A 19,309-nucleotide genomic window follows, 5' to 3' on the forward strand; every position below is an offset into this window, starting at 1 on the left:
AATCTAAAACAACAACCCACAACCCATCCTGCTCATCTGCCATTACCACACCCATTCATTGATTATTTCCTGAATTAACACACTGAAAATAAAATAAGTAGCTAATACAAAATACCAAAATTGAAACAAAACAAAACAAAAAAAAAAACATTAAAAAAAATGAAATAATAAAACAAATAAATAATACAAACAAAAAACAAACAAAAACAAAACAAAGCAAAAACAAAACAACACAACACACAACAAAAACACAAACAAACAAATAAAACAAAACACGAAACAAAACAAGGGAGGATCTAATGTTAATAATCCTTGTAAAACATGTACTGGATTTTATGATTTTTAATTTAAGACCATGTTATTAAACTCTTTTCTAATTATTCATGCCAATAAATCAGTTCTGTCTGTTTCAAAGATTGATTCAAAAGTCATTTAATTATTTGCATCAGGCAAAAATACTTATATAGCTAATTGATATTTTAAGCTAATCGTCCAACCCTATCAGCCAATAATCTGAATATTAAAAAAAACAATTAAAAAAAAATAATTCTAATTCTGTCTTACATTACAGCAAAACCACTCTTTGATTTTTAAATCATAATCCTGAGGTGACAAGATATCAGACCACACACACGCTCACATTATTGTGGTTTATTTGGCCTTTCACTGGACATAAGAAATAACATTACAGTGTTCTTTACAGTCCACTAATGCAGAGATAGCAGCGTAACAGAGAGATGTTTGTTATCTCCGCACAGCACATGGCCACTTCCTGCCTGCTCTTTTTTTCCAATGATGTAATTACACCAAGGCAGTCACATTCATTTGTCTGTCCTCTATCTCTGAAATGTATTTGAAGACGACTTTCAACTTCCCATCAAGCTCTAGTGACTTTCATGAGTTGAAATATATCATTTGATTGGACGGGTGAAAATAGAAAGGAATAACACAATGAGATGAGAAACAGGTCAAACAGATGTAAAGTAGTAAATAATAGAGTGTATTGATTCATAGCCGATGACCTGCTAAGGACCATTGATCGCATTGGCATGTGCAAAGCATGCAGTTGTGTATGGATGATTGTGCTTTTGTAGTGCAGCACACTCTTACTGGGCCCTAATTGGGTGAAAGGGGCCCATAAATAAGGCTAACTGGGTTAACTGCTGGGTTAAAGTGGGAACAGCAATCACATATGCACACACAGTAGCCAGTCGCAAACATCAGTCCTGAGCATGGCCTGTTTGGAAGATGTACTCAACAGAATGAAGTCTTTCCGGATAAACACAACCCTTCCACCAGTCAAAATGTCATATAGTCAGTGGGTTGAGCTCTTGCACCTATTATTTTCAGTGTATCTGAGGCTTATTAGTGTCTATTGGCACCTGATATATTGAAACGCTTTTCTCAGTGGGGCCTCCACCTCACACTTCTCTTGAAATACTGGACCTGCAACCACATTCTGCATAGTTATTCTTAGCTCAGTCCTGGTCTATAAGGCCATCTGAGGGGCAAGAAGCAATGGTGGTAAATAAGAGCTCACTGCACCTTAGGCTGTGCTTTACAAGAAAGCACCAAAGATTCTAAAGCAACCAATGAATATGTGCACAAAATATGTATTTAGAACAACACTGTAAAACCCGATAAGTTCAGACACCGATTACCTCAAAAAATTTAAGTAAAGCAACTAAAATCTTTAAACAATAATTATAGATAACAATTAAGTCAAACTAAAAAAATTTAATTTTATTTCATTACTTAAAACTATTGTTCACCATACCACATAATGTTTATTATTTTTCAATTATTTTGATGCAGTGGTTATAAAACCCAATAAGTTCAGAATACTCAAAACATTTAAGTAAACAACTCAAAGATTATTTTAGTAGAACCTAAAAAATATTATTTTATACTACACAAATTTGGTAATTACAATTTATTTTAAAAAAATACACCTATTCTTTACAGTTAAGTGTTAATCAGCAACAGCACACCAGTATGCGCTAATATAACCATCAAAGAGAATATCTTTATTTACTTGCATGAAATGTTAAATCAACATGCAGTATATATAGCCTTGAAGTTTCACAGCCCATTCTCAACCTAACCACAGGCACTACTCTTCACCATGATGGTAACCCTACAAAACTTCAACATCATAGAAACAAATTTAAATACCAAAATAACAGAACAATAAACAATAACACATCTTTCCCTGTATTAATCTTGTGCAAAAACACACAAAATAACACTCAATTTCAACATTTATTCTCACTTACAGAGTGTGACGCAAAGCATGCTGGGAACTTGAAATCTGCTGCAACTCAGTTTAATGTTGAATGAATTCTTCTGATAACATCGGTTATGTAAAGTCGGCAACAACGTGACGTGGATGACTTCACTTTATATCGCTCAGTAAACTTAAACATTTTATTTTTATTTCCAGAGGAATTTAATGGGGGTTTTTTTGTCGTTGTTGTTTTATTACCATTTATGCACATTAATCCATTTTATGCAACATTTTAATTTAAGTAATTCTTTATTGCATTTTTGAGTAATCAGGGTTAAAGGGTTAGTTCACCCAAAAATGAAAATTCTGTCATTAATTACTTATCCTCGCGTCGTCCCAAATTTGTAAGACCTTCGTTCTTCGGAACACAAATTAAGATATTTTTGATGAAATCCGAGAGGTATATGACTCACCCATAGACAGCAATTTAACCACCAATTTCAAGGTCCAGAAAGATACTAAAGACAATATTAAAACAGTCGACATGACTGCAGTGTTTCAACCTTAATTTTATGAAGCGACGAGAATACTTTTTGTGTGCAAAAACAAAACAAAAAAATAACGACTTTATTCAACAATATCTTCTCTTCTGTGTCATTCTCATATGCTGCTTACGTTCAGCGCTTTCAGGTTCTACGTCAGAACGCGGGCTTTGTATTGGCAGAAGCTGTTTACGTGAGCAGCAGGATGCATTCATGTGATGCTGACGCAGGAGCCGGCCAATAATGAGTCTGCGTTCTGATGTAGAACCTGGGAGTGCTGATCGTAAAAAGCATATGAGAATGACACAGAAGAGAAGATATTGTTGAGTAAAGTCGTTGTTTTTGTTTTGTTTTTGCACACAAAAAGTATTCTCATTGCTTCATAAAATTAAGGCTGAACCACTGCAGTCATGTCGACTGCTTTAACGATGTCTTTAGTACCTTTTTAGACCTTAAATGTGGTGGTTTGCTGTCTATGGATGAGCCATATATCCTCTCGGATTTCATCAAAAATATCTGTTCCAAAGATGAACGAAGGTCTTACAGGTGTGGAAAGACATGAGGGTGAGTAATTAATGACAGAATTTTCATTTTTGAATGAACTAACCCTTTAAGGTCTGTTCACACCAAGAACGATAAAACTATTAAGTTTTAAAATGATATTACAGGAATCACGTTCAGAGCAGTTTTTTTCCAGCTGATAGAGCTAAAAACGATCCACCTCATTACAAAGTGCGTACTGCAGTTATGTTGACAGAACACAACTGAAGCAACAAACATAACGTTCTCGTCCGTGGGGTGGACGCTAACATAGTTATCATTATAGCATGCGTTCTTGGTGTGAACGGGCCTTTACCCTGATGGTTTTGTCTTTGTGTGGGTGACAATGTAAACTGTCTTTAGTGTCTATTTTTATGATCCATGGTTCATGGAAATGGATCATTAAATTTTGCAGCGCCATTCTATTTCATCACCTATGCATTTTTTTTTTTTTTTACCATCAATTGAAATGTATTTTTCTTTTACAGCGTAGTGGCGTGTAACAGGGCAGTTAATGAACCATCCACCTGTTCAATGATGTGATTTAACAATGGTATGTTTGTTTATGACACCAGCTCATAAAAAACTGAACTGATATTTGATATATGACATGATTCTCATTCCTCTAATGGTCATTTGTGTATGAGGGTTGCACTGGGGTGGGCACATACAGTGTTTGTGTGCTAGAATGTGACGACACCTACAGTAAGATGCCTTTCCCTCAGCCGAAAGCAAAGCGGGAGCGACTGCATTCTCTCTCCATGATGGCTGTTTATATAACAAGGCTCCTGCTCTGTCACAAAATTCTGTCATCTGCCGGCTGTTTACGCTCGAACTCAGAAGTATCTCTCATTGATTCCCACAACCTCCGCAAAGACTCACGACTCCTTTAAAGGGAAACTCTGCACACACGCTGGTGGATCCATAAAAGGTTCGACTTCATAAAAGGCCCCTCGATCGCACATTTGGCAATTTTCATGGTGTCGAACCTAGCATATGGGTAACAGAAAGACAGACTCAAGAGGCAAAGATACATCGATTGTGTACTTTGATGCATAATTAATGCAGAGTGCTTATAGCAGTTGTAGCTTCACTAAAAAGACTGTTTGATCTCAGGTGCATTAGTGCTGTGATAATGGATTCTGAGAGAGCAGCCCAGGTCAGCAGCTGCTCCGGCTCCTGTGTATCGGCCCACCTGTCAGATATCATTAAACACAATCCAGACAATTTCAGTAAACAAGACTGAAGAGGCCGGACTTAGAAAACGTGTGCATTGTGGACAATCACAAGCCCAGTTTCCTAAAACATACATAAAAGTGCAACCGAAATGTTGCACAAGTTCCCACTTCCATGAACAAACCATCAACCTCCTTTGAGTCAGTTTCAATATGATTTTTTGGTTTTTAAAAGAAATTATTGCTTTTATTCCACAAGAATGCATTAAATTGATCAGACAGAAATCAGTGACAGAAATCTTTTGTAAATAACATTATAAATGTAAATGTACTATTTCTAATAAATGCTGTTATTTTGAATTTAAACATTTCTATTTATCAAAATAAATCAACTTTAAACAAAAATATTAAGCAGCAACACTTTTCAACATTGATAATAATAATAAATCTTTCTTGAGCACGAAATCAGCATATTATAATTATTTTTGCAGGATCATGTGACACTCAAGTAATGGCTGCTGAAAATTCAGCTTTGCCATCACAATAATAAATTACACTTTTAAAATAGAAAAAAAGTTATTTTAAATTGTAATAACATTTCATAATATTACTGTTTTTATGTGATCAGTCAACCACAACAGATAATCCCTAAAATTATTAAAGTTTTGAGTAAGGTTATGATATATATCTCTGATGGCTTTTCCTATACATTGAATATATTTTGTGTATATGTTTATACATATATAACATACCCTTACGTTATATGTTTTATGCTTTTTTTACTACAAGAAAAGTATATATAACATGTTAAAAGGATTGTTATTGTATTTTATGTTACATATCACACAATTTAGGAAGATAATCATCACAGCCCGCATAAAAGAGCCATGTAGAGTCCCATCTACATTGTAATTCATAGAAATCAGTCTGGAGCATTATACTGCAAACATTCATGCCACTCAAAATATATTCTCTCTAGTCAAGGCTGGATTTATTTTCTGAAGAAGTCACAATGGAGACTTGCTTTAAAAGGAATATGTCTGTTTAAAGTACTTGAGGGATTATGGGAGCTGAGGGAAGCAAACTGCAAGCAAGTTTATGCTTGTGTCATCAGTGTGGGTCTTACTATCACATTATGATAGTTCTGTAAGAGTGACTGGGATTAACTTGAGTTTAACACATTTCAAAGGGCATCACCTCCTCTCACACAATAATTTTATTACTAAGGGAGTTTTCCCTGCAAGCGGCGGTCACAAATGAACACATTCCACTGATGTCCTATGGAGTTTGGCTTTGGGGTACTACAGTAGGTTATGTCTTTAATCGCTACATTTTGCCATTGAAAGTGACGTTATAACAACAGAAGCATTTCATATACAGTTCCACACTACTGCTGATTCCTAAGTGAATCTAGCCATGACATTAAATGGCACATATTTACAATTGTATATGGATGGTATGCCAATGGCTCTCTTCCAATGCACTGTGACAGACTTGGCCGAAAAGACAGACAGACAGACATGGAGACTCCCCTCCAGGCCAGACCCCTGCTGTCTTCACTGTTAAGAGCCATAAAAAGCATTCAGAGAAAAGAGAGATGAATAAACTCAAAAAACCTTAAATTAACTTGAAAACTCTTATAAATCCAGGTAGATACAATTCCTCACTGGCTTCATTCCAGCCCTTCCACACCCAGCAATGACCATTAATCAGTCCAAGTTACAGACTAAGACCAGATATGGTTCTGGATTGTGTCTATCATATCTAGGACATATCTAATATATGCGGAAGCTTGAACTAGAGTGAGTCATTTATTTGCAATACCTTTACAATAAACAACCGCATGCTCAAATGTTTATTTGTCACAATTAGGCCCATTAAACATATTAGCTGACAAACTAATCTCTTACCACAATCCCAAAGTGACCAAGAGAATGCTGACAATCTAAACATAGAACAGTCTCCAAGATACAGGCCAGTCTTTAGAGTGAGAAGAGATATAAATCCTCTTCACTCAGCCTTGATTTCGAGGCTTGGCTGATGTTTTGGACACTTCAGCAGTAACAGGTGCCACATATGAGGGAGTTGGTGGTGCTCTGTGTCTCCAATGAAGACGCTGACACCTTAGACTTCCTCAAGCCAGCAGGGAGTCACTTTCCCTGGGCATGAAACACCCCCTCCGGCCATGCACTGTGAGACCGTGTTACTTCCCAGGCTAGAAGACCTATTTATTCCCAGCACAAAATGCTCACTCCCTATTTGTGACTTACTCACGTACATTAGGAGGATTCTTCTCGCATTACTTTACTTAATGACAGCTGGGAGTAAATTATCTTGTTACACATAAACAAGAAGAAACAGAGTAATACTAAATGCACTTCTACGCTGACTCTCAAAAGACTCTTGCAGGTCCTGCTTGAGTTAAACCACTCACACACTTGGAATAGAATAGAATAGAATAGAACAGAATAGAATACTAGAATATAATATTTAACATACTGTAGAAACTTACTAGAACCAATGTTTTCAAATGCTTCGTTATTTAAACACAAAGCATTTCAAAATAGAACAGAATAGAATAGAATAGAATATTTAACTACACAGCAAGTTACAAGAAGCCTTTTTCAAATGAGAATAGAATAGAGTAGAATAGAATTGAATAGAACAGAATAGAATAGAATAGAACAAATATATTTCAGTTAGAACACATTACAGAGTAGATGAGAGTACAATGGAACACAATAGCTTGTTGAAAAAAAAATGAATCGACATGATTTCAAAACTTTTTGGTTTATTATGAAAGAGTGTTTTTCAATAACAGACTGAGATCTTTCTTCAAATAGAGACTGCCTTATTGAGACCAAAGAGGAAGGAGAACATACCAGCAAGTTTCAGTCTGGTTGCTGTGGGTACACTGGGAAAATAATGGTACAAGTTTCTGGGATTGATGATTCTGTTCTTGATGTTTCCTGGAAACGACACCCGAACTTAAAGTACTTTTCTAAACAGATGAACTCCTTGTACAAGGAAGAATACAGCCCACCTATAAAGACTCCGACTATATCACACTCAGTTCATGTTTATGATGAAAATGTAATTTCTTCCAGTTGGTTCACTTGTTCAAAATACTGCAACTACTCCAATACAGGATAAAGTATTTAGGGAACAAGTAATTTGACATTGGTAAACATAAGAAGGTTTACAGCCTGTCTTTAACTACAATTTCTCCCTGCATTTGCTGAAGGTGTCAACTTATCATTCAACTACACTCATTTCCAGATATCGCATACAGCTCTTTGTAACACAAACACAACCTTAGAGAGTTTTTGTTTTAGATGCAGGCACTTTAGTTTACTGTATGTTAAGTTAACTGTGGTTAGGAGAAAAATGAGGAGAACAGAAAACTCACACTGCCCAACACTTTCCTGACACCTGCTGTGATTTAGCCCGTCTCCTAACTGCTCCATCAGTACAATGTATTTACAACAACCATTAGGCTATCTGCTTTAGCCACAAACTAATAAAGTCAGATTTGATTCTTAAACCAAACCCATTATGGTCAGTTTGCACTGTAGGCATTTTTTTTTTTAATTCCTAATGCAACAATCACATTCATCAGATCACGACCCTTCGCAAAATTACCAAGGTAAACAATTTCCACTAAAATACCACAAACACAAACTACAACAAAGCACTACATTTTCTCAGTAAACTTGGTGTTAGCCAGCCAATGTCATGAAAAAGAAACAAAATGACAAAGTTTTATAGCCTACTAAGTGAAGAAGACCACATATTTATTATGATTTACAGTAGTAGCAATAACTGTGGTACCTATGGTTTTTAGGAGGAAACTGTGGTTACCATGGTATTTTTATAAGGGGAGACGTTTTAATGGAATGAAGCGCGCGTTGATAAAGACAATAAAACAGCAGCAGATAAACTAAAACAAGATGCTGTATGGATGACAGGACCCTCACCCGCACGAGGTTGCTGACAGCCGCTTGCACTGCCGCCACTGGGCTGGTGAGATCTGGGATCGCTTTCCCATCAACTTCGCCCTCCTCGTGCATGATAACCAAGTGGGATATCTGCTGAGCCACCGGCTCCAGGATACTCTCTATCGTCTTGGTATGGAAAACTGGCATCCTGAAATCTAAATATCCTCAACACAAGTGAGAAAAAGGCACGTGTTCGCTCTGTCCTGCGCTTTCCCCCGTTATTTCTTCCAAGGGCACCACGAACCAAACGTCTATTCCCGAGTCTATCCCACTCATGCAGAGAAATCCCTAAACGCCTCCCCAACGACCGACGCCTTCTGTGGATAACCAAAGCAAGGCGCCCGGTGAGTGGGAACGAACGCACGACTTAAAAGAGTCAGTGCTCGTCAACCAATCATCGCAAAGGTTTCACGCCAAGCGGAGCATCTGATTGGTTCGCGCTGACGCTGTTTCCACTCTTCTCCGCCCCACCCTACCTGTGTTAAGAGCTTCCCTGACTACGTCATGCAGTCAGTAGCCAAAAAGGGAATGCGTCGGACTGGAATGACAAAGTGAGGATTCCGTGGATTACATTTGACTTAATGATGGTAATGGTGTTAGTGAAACGGCAACAAAGTAACTGATACTCAATGACAGACCATCCAAGCATGTCTATTCATAGGCTGCAGCTTTTAATTCAAATCATCTGCCGGTGTCTTCATGTGATCGTTTCTTCGTGACAGAATGAAGTGTGTTGGTGGACAATTAATCCTAGTTTTAAAAGATAATGTTTCTGAGCAACACACAAGGTTCAGAAGTTCACGTGCCTGCTTCAAATAGGCTTGGGTTACTACAGTAGGTCTGCATTTATTTGATCAAAAATACAGTAAAAAACGTAACATTGTGAAATAATATTACAAATTATAATAATTGTTTTCTATGTAAATATATTTTAAAATGTAATTAATTACTCTAATGGCAAATCTGAATTTTCACCATCATTACTTCAGTCTTCAGTGTCACATGATACTTCAGAAATCATTCCAATATGCTGATTTAGTGCTCAAGAAACATTACAGTAAAATTTTATTTTAGTTACACGTTACATACTTTTCATAGTAATAACAGTAAATTATGCATAATTACATGCAACTAACCCTATCTATAGTATGATGTTAATTAATATTACTCAGTACTTCTTTACTGTCAATTTTTTTTTTATCAGTTTAATGTGTCCTTTTCATCAATTTAATGTGTCTTTGCTTAATAAAAGTAAAAAATATATTTTCTGTATGTACACACATACAGAAAACACACTTTAGCTTTATAGCACTGGGTGCAATTAAAATGCAGTTATAAAAAAAAAAAAAACTGGCTATGTCAAGACACGAGAAATTCTTCATTTGAGGTGAACCACTCAATATATTGCCCTCATTTGGTTTAGTCTAATACTTTAAATGATGTGTTTAGAGACAAGAATAAACATTTGGTTAAAGAGAGACTGACTCCCCATATAATGAGACATTCCCGTTTTCAGGCAAAGAGACAGGGCTTCCTTTAGACATCTGATAATGTGTTTAGGACATCTGCACGAAAGTAATGTTTAAGAGTTATCATGTATAGATAATTCACAAGTTAACTTTTTAGATAAGTATTGTGATTTTGTTTCAGACACCATTCAGCGGAGCTAATATGGAAGAAAACACAAGGCAACTGTAAGGATACCAAATAAGGAGAGATTTCAGATAGAGGAGTACAGAGAAGTGCCTTGCAACACTAATAAGGTAAATTGTTTATTATAAAAGTAGCAGCTGCCATTGAACCTTGTAAGTGCAAAGTCACTTGGGGATGCTTCTTGCATAGCTGGGACGTTGTCTGCAGTCTCTCAATGTTCTCAAACTTGACAGGAGATCTCCTGCTTTGACTGTGCTTTTAAACTCTTAGACAACAAAAGTCGTCAAGTTGTCAGTCAGTTCACACTTTGAATAACTTTGTACTAAAAAAATTGTACTATTGTTCTCTTCAATATTTTCAGTGACTGTATCCCTACCATTTCAGTCAGTTTTATTTGTATAGAAAATATAAATGTAAACCACTGACTGATTAGTGTGTTTACTGATGATTTACTTTAATTATTAATGGTCGTCATTGTCCTTATAAATTGTATTATTATTATTATTGTTTTGAAACTGTTTGTATTGAAACGGAACGGTGCAGATCCGGCCCCATTACAGCCAAGGTGAGTAATGCTGTGCACAGCAATTTCATATCATCCAGCCCTACTGCTGACTAGTCCATATTTGCTGCATTTGCTGTGGCTGTGGATGCCCTGTTTTTAATGAGAGGCTGGAATATGCAATGAGGGACACATAAGATGTCTTTCTGAGATAACATGATAACAATATTCTCCATGAAGAGATTTCAAGCCATCCTCTATCACTGCCAAACACAAAGTGTAGCCTACATAATAAATTATATAGGAAAAGTACTGTCTTTAACATCAACACAACCTAGATAGCACATACATATACACATACCATATATACAGACAGGTAGTTTAGATTAAACTGCAGAGATGCACTTAAAATAAATTCCATAATTTTTCTAATGATGTAGCAGCGCCCTCCAATGTGCAGTGAGAGTCATTACAGAACTCAGAAACATGCACCTGTCATATAACACGTATACTATATTGCCAAAAGTTTTGGGACGCCTGCTTTTACGTGCACATGAACTTTAATGACATCCCATTCTTAATCCGTAGGGTTTAATACGGAGTTGGCCTACCCTTTGAAGCTATAACAGCTTCAACTCTTCTGGGAAGGGCTTTCCACAAGGTTTAAGAGTGTGTTTATGGGAATTTTTGACCATTCTTCTAGAAGCGCATTTGTGAGGTCAGGCAGTGATGTTGGGCGAGAAGGTCTGGCTCCCAGTCTCTGCTCTAATTCATCCCAAAGGTGTTCTATCGGGTTGAGGTCAGGACTCTGTGCAGGCCAGTCAAGTTCCTCCACACCGTCACTCCAGAAAGCACGTCTCCACTGCTCTAGAGTCCAGTGGCGGCGTGCTTTACACCACTGCATCCGACGCTTTGCATTGCACTTGGTGATGTAAGGCTTGGATGCAGCTGCTCAGCCATGGAAACCCATTTTATGAAGCTCTCTACGCACTGTTCTTGAGCTAATCTGAAGGCCACACGAAGTTTGGAGGTCTGTAGCTATTAACTCTGCAGAAAGTTGGCGACTTCTGCGCACTGTGCACCTCAGCATGCGCTGACCCCGCTCTGTGATTTTACGTGGCCTACCACTTCATGGCTGAGTTGCTGTTGTTCCCAATTGCTTCCACTTTGTTATGATACCACTAACAGTTGACCGTGGAATATTTAGTAGTGAGGAAATTTCACGAATGGACTTATTGCACAGGTGGCAACCTATCACGATACCACGCATGAATTCACTGAGCTCCTGAGAGCGACCCATTCTTTCACAAATGTTTGTAGAAGCAGTCTACATACCTAGGTGCTTGATTTTATACACCTGTGGCCATGGAAGTGACTGGAACACCTGAATTCAATGATTTGGAGGGGTGTCCCAATACTTTTGGCAATATAGTGTATAACCTGTTGAAACCACTTTATACTGGCAAGTATATTAAGTCAGTAGTTTAAAATCAAAACATAGTAATCAAAAATCTGCACAACTATACTAGGTAGTGTATATATATATATATATGTATATGTACAGGGCCGGCCCAAGCTTTTATGGGGCTCTAAGCAGAATTTTATCTGCGGGCCCCTCAGTTAAAATAACTTAAGATAAACAGTATCTTCTTATATAAAAAATTAATGTGAATGTACAAAATGGACAATATTAAATTAAATACTTAAATAATTACATAAAATGAACAGTTCAGATGGACATGTAGGAAGATAACAGTAATAAATGTATTAACATTAAAGGAATAGTTCACCCAAAAATGAAAATTCATCATTTACTCGCTCTCAAGTTGTTTTAAACCTGAATGAATTTCTTTCGTCTACTGAATGCAAAATAAGATATTTTGAAGAATGTGGGTTGCTAGTCACCAACTCTTTGGTTACCAACATTCTTCAAAATAGAAGTGGCGCCGGGGCCCTAAGCAGCCCTAAGCAGCTGCTTAGTTCGCTTATAGGGAGGGCCGCCTCTGTATATAGCTATATATATATTTACATACATACAGTTAAAACACACAGGGGCGTGAAAATACACATAAATGTAATTTTTTATATAATGTAGTTATACTGTATGTATAGTTTATGTTTAGACTTAGTTAACCTTAACCCTTAACTGTCTGCTAGTAAAGGACATGGAGGAGGTGTCATTGCTATAGGTTACAAGAAAGAGTGTTAACGTTGCATGTGTTTATATATATATATATATTTCTTTGCATGTCATTTGTCATTTGTAAACCATTTGTCTTTCTTTCCTTTTTAGGTCAAGATCTTTTTCCATCATAAGCATTTTGTATTCATGGTAAGAGGAAGGATATTATGTTAAGTCTGAGTATAGTCTTTGGTGATTCACTACTTCCACATTTTCTGTCACATTCTCATGTTTTATTTTGAATTTGAGGCCAACTCTTGCAACTAAGAAACTTTTGCTGCTTAGTTTCTCACGACACTTCTCCAAAACTCTGATATCATCTTCTAGTGTACAACAACACATGGTTGTTCTTAGGAAAGTTCTCAGCAGTGTAATTTTAGTTATTTCCTGTCAATAATTTCAGTGCTTACTTAAACTTATTTCAGTTTATTCCCAAGGCAATATTTCTTCTAATCTTCTAATTTTCTTTAAGTTTTTCAGCTAATATTTATATTTGATTTTATTTCAGCTTATTTCCATTAGCACAAATGTTTTTTAAGGCGAGACACCCCAGGTGAATAGGGTAAAAAAAATAACTAATAGATATCACCATACTTCCCCAGCTGATTGATTACATTAAAAATTGCAAACATTTTTTGTATTACAAGTTTTCTAAAATTGTATGTTTAAATATGCAAATGAGGCGTTATCTAATTAAAAATGTGCTAATCTGCATACATTTCTAGAACAAAAATCTGAATATTGGATGATGTCAGGTTCAAAATTCTCATTTAATTTTTTGGACATATTAAATACAAAGGTTTTTACAGAGGGAATTTTGGATATCTCTTTTTATCACTCCATAAATGAGAAAATACTATCAACAGTCAGAAAAAAAATTCACAATTTTTTTAGGAATAAAATGTTGTATGAAATCAGGCAAATTATATATCAACAAATCCCTCTGTAAAAACCTTCAGAATAAAGCTGTAAAGTTTGGTGCATATAAGTTCTGCTGAAGTGGAGATTTCTGACTCAGAGCAGGAGAAAAAACTCATTTTGAGAAAACGGCCTTTAAAGATATTTACTGTAATTGAAATCTACAGATGTAAATAGATAAAGTGCTATAAAATATACATTTAAAAGTGTATTTTGGATGTTTTCTTTCCACCAGTCCGAAAAAACACTGTATGAAAAGACAAAAAGCGCAAAATCTCAAAATTGACGGGTGCCTGAAAAAACAGTGTTTTTGCCTGTAGTGTCTCCCCTTAATAGTTTTAGTTTTACAACAATGTAAGAGCAATACAAGGGTGAGTAAACAATGATGAGTAAATGATAGAGTTTTAATTTTACGGTGAACTATCCTTTTAAAGAGGCAGATGTGCATTATTGGCTATATTAATTTTAAAATGAACTGAGATTAATAGATGAAAGAACTGGTTAACAAATCCCTGAAAGAATGAAAATGGATATGAGTAAGAATGCACCAGCTGATTGTGATTTAGAAAAATATTTATCATGATGCACAATGAATGAATGAAACAAAAACGTGTAAAGATTTAAAGCAAGTTTATTGTCAAATATAAAATACAATGGAATATCAAATACAATTAAGGAGAATTTTGTATTAAACAAAGTAAAGACAGTTTTACAATAATATGTATATAAGTAAGCAAAATAAATAAATAAATGTATCTTATATGCATTCTTACAATAAATAAAATATTAAATAATATAAAAAGTAACAATAAAACAGAATAATTAAAACAGATAATGCCCAGTCAAAAAAAAATTAACTTTATGGAGCACTACTCCTTCATCCACATACTCCTTCATATTTATTTCCACAAACAATTTTAGAAAGGCACAAAAGACAAAATACATCATTTGCAGTTCTCACAAACTGAGCATTAAAAAAATCCTAATTCTATGTATCCTTCATTCACCTAAATACTGGTATCACTGTCCAGTAAAAGCAGGAACGTGTAATTATAACAGTGTCAAAGATTATTCCTATTGCAAGTAGCTGCCATATATCATCTGAATGGCACAAATAATTGGCATGTGCATTCTGTGCAGACCAAAACATTACCCTGAGTGGCTAAGCATTTACATTTCTGCTGTAAAGTGACCCTGTCATAGTTAATCCTTCTGTGGATACTTGGAGCCTGCTGTATATGTGGGTAAACCAGTATGCATTGAGATCCAGTGGTTGTACTTGGTGACTTTTGTATAAACACCCGGGTTAGACTTTTCCGCACACTCTTTTCCCCAGCTAATGATACCGAATAGGAACATGGTGTTATGTACTTCACACACCAGAGGCCCACCTGAGTCACCCTGAAAGCAGAAAATTAAACACATTCATATGTGTATTTCTTACAGTTTTATGAAGATATTTTGCAGTTTAATTTGTCAAGGCTACATTTCAAGAAAGTAAAATATTTTCTTGTTTACCTGGCAAGCATCTTCCTCCCAGTCTCTGCCAGCTGCACACAGCATGTACTCATTGACCTCATCCTCCCTGTAATATGTGTGCTGGCAAGCATCCTGGGAAATAAGCATCACCTCAGCCTGTTTCAGATGTCGAGAGTACTCAAAGCCACCTTAAAGAAAACAGATAAAAAAGCAATGATTACATGTTACATTTTATCTCACATATTTACGTAGTTCTGGTCCTTGCATTCTACATTGACGTCCAGAACGACAAAATGACATTACTAAAATGTCTAGCTGTTCTCTGCTAGATTTTTAGAGATCCAGTACAGTATGTCATGTCATAATTATAGCATGTTCCAGTTTGTATCATAGATTAACTTTGTAGACACACCATGTTGCCCTCATATCTTGTTGTCGCAGGAAAGTGATCACTGTTATTGTTCTAGGATATATTATCAGCATACAGCCTCTAACAACTTACCCTTTTTATGCCTTCCATAGCCGATAATCTCACAGTAGAATCCTGAGGGAAGCATCTGCTGGAAAGGTGGAAGGCATGCAGTTCTCACAGATTTTGTCCTCACTGCGCATTGTCCATTGCTGCCCTCAATCTTCAACAGGGCTAAAGGAAGTGATTTGCACTTTTAATTGCTGGAATAATACAATATAAGGCAAATAATAAAATATAATATTAAAATACAAGGCAAACTTACCAATGTCATGAGTATAGTTTTCAGTTGTGTAGTCAAAGTCCTCATGGACCACAAGTTTGCTCACTTTGAACTCCTGCTCTTTGTCAGGGTTGGTTTCATTGATGGCATTCTTTCCCAGAATGACAGAATATCTATTTTTTTGAGTGTTATTACTATTCAAAACAAAGAAACAATACAATTAGATTTTTTATATATATATATATATATATATATATATATATATATATATATATATATATATATATATATATATATATATATATTACATTATAAATTAAATAATATAATTATATAATATAAATTATATTATATATTATATTTCATTTTATACAGCAATAAAATGACACTACATTATGCATTAAGCAGTTTTATTGCACAGCCCTCTGGAATACTTGATTCTGATCATGGCATTCAGTCTGATATTTCCTAATATTCGCTGTCACCCAAATTCTTGGTTTGCAATTGACTACTCACAAATTGGAGCATTGTTGCCACTTACCAAAACTTTCTTTGCAATCTAATGCAAGTCTCCAACTGCTGGACTGTTTAATAGTTGCTTATTAGTTAATAGTAGTTAATAGTAGCAAACTAGTTCTCCTTTTCTGTCTGACTTATTTTTCCTGAACCGGCACTACTTTGATGTCTCTTGTATTCAATGACTGGCGCTATCTTATTAGTAAAATTGAGCTCAGAGAATTTTATTATTAATATTACAATAATACTGTTGCAGTGTTCGTCTTATTGATAAGCCAATTGTTACATTATAGAGGACTATTTATTCTTAGCAGAAGCTTTAGGATAATATTTTAATATTTGAGTAATAAGTGGGATTCTTTCAGCTGGTCATTATTGCTAAAATAAACCCGATAGGGTGATACAAGACCCTGACTCTGGAGCGGACTGTACATTAGCTTACATAATGCTTAAATAAGGTCATACTTTTCAGTTAACAACAGGTTGACATACCCGCTAGGGAAGCAGTGGGCTGCAGTGAGGACCCAGCATGGAGCAATGAGGGTTCCTCCACAAATAAACCCATTTCCTTTGAAGATAGTTGCAATCCAAGGCTGTGACTCAACAGCTGACCTTGATCCTCCTATTATCTTTGTAGTGCGGTTTAAGCGTCGCTCACCACATGTTGATTCTGATTAATACATGAGAAACATCAGAAACATGAAGTCTGTGAGAAGAGATAATTTTCTAGGCAGTGCACAAGGAAAGAAACAGCATGTAAAGATATCCCAGTTAGGGGTTTTCCTAACATCCCCATTGAATTATTGAGAATTTTTGCTTAGAATGGACATTAAAAAAAGTAAACTGATCAAATTGTTACCTGTGTCCTGCTGTGATGGCTCAGGTGTTGGTAGACTCTTGGCTGCATGAGCAATAATAGGTCATATTAGTGAATCTGCTGTCTGACTTAAATGAGCAAAAGAGATGTACTTCTACTTACTCGGCTTCCTTTCCTCGCGGGAAATGTCACAATATTCCCGTACATAACGCCTTCTTTTCCTTACAAAGCACCATGGCTGAATACTGTTATCTGGATTTCTGAAAAAGCAAAACATTCAGAGGTCAGAAGTCTCATCTTAGCCTTTTTAATAATCATACAATATATTAGTGTCAGCAAAATAATCTGATTTTACACTTTATGAACGGGAAACAAAAATATAAATGTAAATAATACCTGCAGTAGTTATGATAGTAGTTGTATTGTTGGCTTGGGATGGAATTCCATGATACACACATCCTTCCATTGACTGTCACTGACACTTTGCCTCTGTATGTACTCTCATCACTTCCATCAAGTATGCACTTATCTGAGAACAGAAAAAGTATGAATAAATCTATATACGTTTACATGTTACAAATACAACTTTATGTTGTGTCAAATAAACATATTCTTGGAAAACTTTAATCTAATGTGACAATATCAAAAGAGATTTACCCTTTCCTGGAATAGAAGGGACTTTCTTTCTAGGGTGTTTAATCTAAAAACAGAGATATAAATATTAGCTGTGTGGGAAAGTTAAAAGGTTAATTCCATTTAAAGACCCTTTGTAGGAAGTGAGAAATGTCACTTCTGTTTTGTTTTTTCACTTACTGCTTCAGTTAAGCACAGGGCGCATATCAGTAATATGCTGAGAATATACTTCATCTTGACCGCAAACAAATGTTTTCCTTTTTTGGAGATCCTAAAAACATTTTGAAGAAGTGAGCTATATATTCATAAGAAACATCTCTAAAAGAAAAGACACATGCTCTTTCATCTCAAGTACATTTGTAATGTGTTTCCAGGGAAAAAAAGTTGACAAATAAATAAATAAACAAGTATTGCAAGAAACTATTGAAACCATATGACTTTGCAGCACTGACTCTGCAAGCAAACATACATAAAATGTTATAAGCCCACCAGCCCATCAGTTATTCATTGTTCACTATATCGCTAATGAAATGTGTTCAAATTTAGTTTTAATTTATTAGTTAATTTTATTTTAATTCAATTTTTATTTTGATTAAATTTCATGAAATAAACAGCTTGTAAACATTTTATCACAAAAAAAAAAAAAAATGAAATAATGTGTTAAACGCAATACACAATAATTTAAGACATTTCTCATTTTATAGAACCTTTTTGGCATAAAGGGTTCTTTAAAATTGAGTCAAGATCCCTGGAGTTCTATATAAAATTGTATATAAATAAATCAAGTCTTTTACATATAAAATATGTAAAGAATAAAAGCAAAACAGAACCAGAAAAGTGTTTTTGGTGCTTACCTTTTTGATAGTAGAGAGTTTGCTTACAGATGTTGCTGTGTGTAGCTGTACCGGCTTACTGAGCACTGTTCCTCGATTTATAGTGACGAGTCCATGATTGGCTGAGGGGGGCCTGGCCTCAGGCAAACTGGCATGCGCTGAGCAGTAAACAATTGATTGTGGGCTATGCTTTTTGCGTAAGCTCTTATGTTACTCAAGCTGAGTTACTCAAGACCTCTTTCAATTTTTTTAACTCATAAAACAATTAAGGAATGAGAAGAAGGAGAGAAATAAGAGGAAACATTCCTAATATGTACTTGCCCCTGAAGCAATGACAATTGTTGTGGTTTTTACATTACACTTGCCATTTTACAACATGTCATAAGTTATTGTTTTCTGTGAAAGCTAGTATCTGCAAGGGTTGATATTACTCTGTAAAGCTGTCAAGGTAAATAAAAAAAATAACTGCAGATTAATTAGATATCAAAACAGATGTTGTGTGTTGTTTGTGTCACATACATCTGGGTGATTCATTATCATCATTCTTCTTTTTGCCATTGTCAGGCAATTTTAACTCAGAATGAATCTATTTTTAAAATTGC

At 35.5% G+C, this 19,309-nt stretch overlaps 2 protein-coding genes and 1 long non-coding RNA gene across 11 annotated transcripts in view; 1 reads left to right on the forward strand and 2 right to left on the reverse strand.

Annotated features, from left to right (window-relative positions):
* vcla (vinculin a) overlaps window positions 1–8,833 on the reverse strand; it is a 46,024-nt gene extending 37,191 nt beyond the window's left edge. For all 9 annotated transcript variants that reach the window (XR_007933118.1, XR_007933117.1, XM_051916418.1 and 6 more), the window contains exon 1: window positions 8,462–8,833. Coding sequence is in view for 7 of the 9 variants with exons in the window: in XM_051916418.1 (XP_051772378.1) it covers window positions 8,462–8,629 (168 nt within the window). In the remaining 2 variants the exon portion in view is untranslated. The remainder of the gene's footprint in view (window positions 1–8,461) is intronic.
* Window positions 8,834–9,000: 167 nt separating this feature from the next.
* LOC127524682 (uncharacterized) lies at window positions 9,001–13,452 on the forward strand. Its single transcript, XR_007933121.1, has 2 exons — window positions 9,001–9,069; window positions 10,133–13,452. It is a non-coding gene; the product is annotated as an uncharacterized LOC127524682 (long non-coding RNA).
* Window positions 13,453–14,350: 898 nt separating this feature from the next.
* On the reverse strand, window positions 14,351–18,899 carry plaua (plasminogen activator, urokinase a). Its single transcript, XM_051916427.1, has 11 exons — window positions 18,729–18,899; window positions 18,055–18,145; window positions 17,899–17,941; window positions 17,638–17,770; window positions 17,404–17,501; window positions 17,284–17,325; window positions 16,917–17,094; window positions 15,951–16,102; window positions 15,719–15,859; window positions 15,256–15,404; window positions 14,351–15,138 (listed from the first exon to the last, which is right to left on the reverse strand). The coding sequence occupies exons 2-11, from the start codon at window positions 18,106–18,108 to the stop codon at window positions 14,941–14,943; spliced, it is 1,188 nt and encodes a 395-aa protein (XP_051772387.1). The 5' UTR covers window positions 18,109–18,145; window positions 18,729–18,899; the 3' UTR covers window positions 14,351–14,940.
* Window positions 18,900–19,309: the final 410 nt, after the last annotated feature.

This window comes from Ctenopharyngodon idella, chromosome 13, assembly GCF_019924925.1.
Source record: "Ctenopharyngodon idella isolate HZGC_01 chromosome 13, HZGC01, whole genome shotgun sequence".
Lineage (NCBI taxonomy): Eukaryota > Metazoa > Chordata > Actinopteri > Cypriniformes > Xenocyprididae > Ctenopharyngodon > Ctenopharyngodon idella.